The sequence below is a fragment of the Cannabis sativa genome, chromosome 1 (genome assembly GCF_029168945.1).
Source record: "Cannabis sativa cultivar Pink pepper isolate KNU-18-1 chromosome 1, ASM2916894v1, whole genome shotgun sequence".
Lineage (NCBI taxonomy): Eukaryota > Viridiplantae > Streptophyta > Magnoliopsida > Rosales > Cannabaceae > Cannabis > Cannabis sativa.
This window is the reverse complement of record NC_083601.1, coordinates 24,422,006-24,423,637: the sequence shown is the minus strand read 5'-3', so window position 1 is coordinate 24,423,637 and position 1,632 is coordinate 24,422,006. Positions and strand designations below refer to the sequence as shown.

General features: G+C 40.4%; 1 protein-coding gene across 1 annotated transcript; it reads right to left on the bottom strand.

The window, feature by feature from the left end:
* Positions 1–939: 939 nt before the first annotated feature.
* Positions 940–1,632, bottom strand: LOC133033189 (L-gulonolactone oxidase 5-like). Its single transcript, XM_061107847.1, has one exon. It carries the CDS (start codon positions 1,630–1,632, stop codon positions 940–942), a length of 693 nt encoding a protein of 230 aa, XP_060963830.1.

Genomic DNA, 1,632 nt, shown 5'->3' with positions numbered 1-1,632 from the left:
AATTCTAGAATAGTAATCTTTTGCAGTCTCATTATCTTTCATTCTAAGATTCTCAAAATCTCTTCTAAGCTTTTGTAGTCTAACTGCGCGTACCTTGACTGTTCCTTGGAACTCCTCCTGTAGCGTGTGCCATGCTTCTTTTGCCGTTGTTGCGCTCATAATTCGTGGAAAAAGATTGTCCGCCATAGCTTGTTGCAAGCAATATAATGCATGAGAATCCTTTTGTTGATTATCCTCGAGTGCCTTCTTTTGGTCTTCCGAAAGAGATGTAATATCTTCCGGAATAGTGATTCCTTCTTCAACAATTTTCCATAGATTTTGTGATCGAAAATAGGTCCTCATTTTGATGGACCAAAAATCATAGTTTTCTCCATGGAAAATTGGAAGAGGTAGTGAAGAGCGATTGTACTCCGAACTCATGTTGATGAGTGAAAAAGATTACGCCCAGTGATATATGATCGAACGGGGCTCTGATACCACTGATGGTTTGAGAATAAATTTGTATTGGTTTAGATTTGTATGGGATGGATATTAGGTAGTGTAGTATGATGATGTTGATAAGTTGATAAGTTGGATGATTGGTGGGACAAGGAAGAGTTATGTAGAGTTTTAATTTTTATGTGTGTAGTAAGAGAGGAGACAAGGTAGTAGGCTAGTAGTAAAAGACTTACTTTGGCTACTCAAGCTTGGTTACAATTTGGAAGTTTGATGGGGTATTTATAGTTGCTCACCCCTTACACTTTATGGCTAGAATTATTTCTTCTAGATCTTTCTAGTTCAAAGATTTTATCCATACATTTCTACATATTTCTTAAGCATGCATAACTAGAAACTTCTAGACTAAAGTTTTCTAGAAATGCCTATGTTCTATTGGATTTTTACATGTCTAGAAAATTCTAAATTATTCTACAATTATCTAAAAGTTTAGAGTATGTTTTTCTACAAATGTGTAGAAAATTCTAGACTTAATTTAGTATTGTAGAAATGTGTATCAATTTCTAATACTTTGGCTGCGTTTAGTTCTTCATCACCTTCCTTGAGCTGTCGGACTTTGACAAATCCATCCACCTCACTGCCCGGACTGACAATCGTAAGCCCAATAACATAGTCATGAACCGCGCTTCCCTTGCCCCACAAAGTGCTGCCATGTGCGCCCGTCCCCAACATGCCTCCAACGGTCAAACCCCACCAATAGTGCGTGTAAGGCAAAGCCAGCTTTGCCTTTGCAGCCTCACTTATGAGGTCTCTAAGCATCACCCCGCTCTCAACCGTCATCGTCATGGCATTCATGTCGATGTTGAGCACCTTATAAAGGCGCTCGGTGCTTATAAGAAGCCCATCTTCTCCCCCGGGACAAACTAGCTTGGGAATGCTATGAGATAATTGGGTGGTTGCCTTCATTTTCAATCCTCTTCTTGTGCCATCAGCGACGGTCGCAATGAGTTCTGCTTCCGAGGTAGGGTAGGCCGCGAAGCCTGCCCTGCAGATGGTGCGGTCGGGAAAGATATCAATTGAGTTGGTGATTGTGCATTTTGAGTTGCCATTGGTGCACGTAATAGGCTTTTCTGGAGGTGTAGAATAAGCTACCGAGATCAATAATAAGGATATTAGTAGTCCTAATAAGGGAGACAT

Bases quoted from the DNA above. Each gene is read 5' to 3' on its own strand.
- LOC133033189 (XM_061107847.1), bottom strand. From the start codon at position 1,632: ATGTCTCCCTTATTAGGACTACTAATATCCTTATTATTGATCTCGGTA.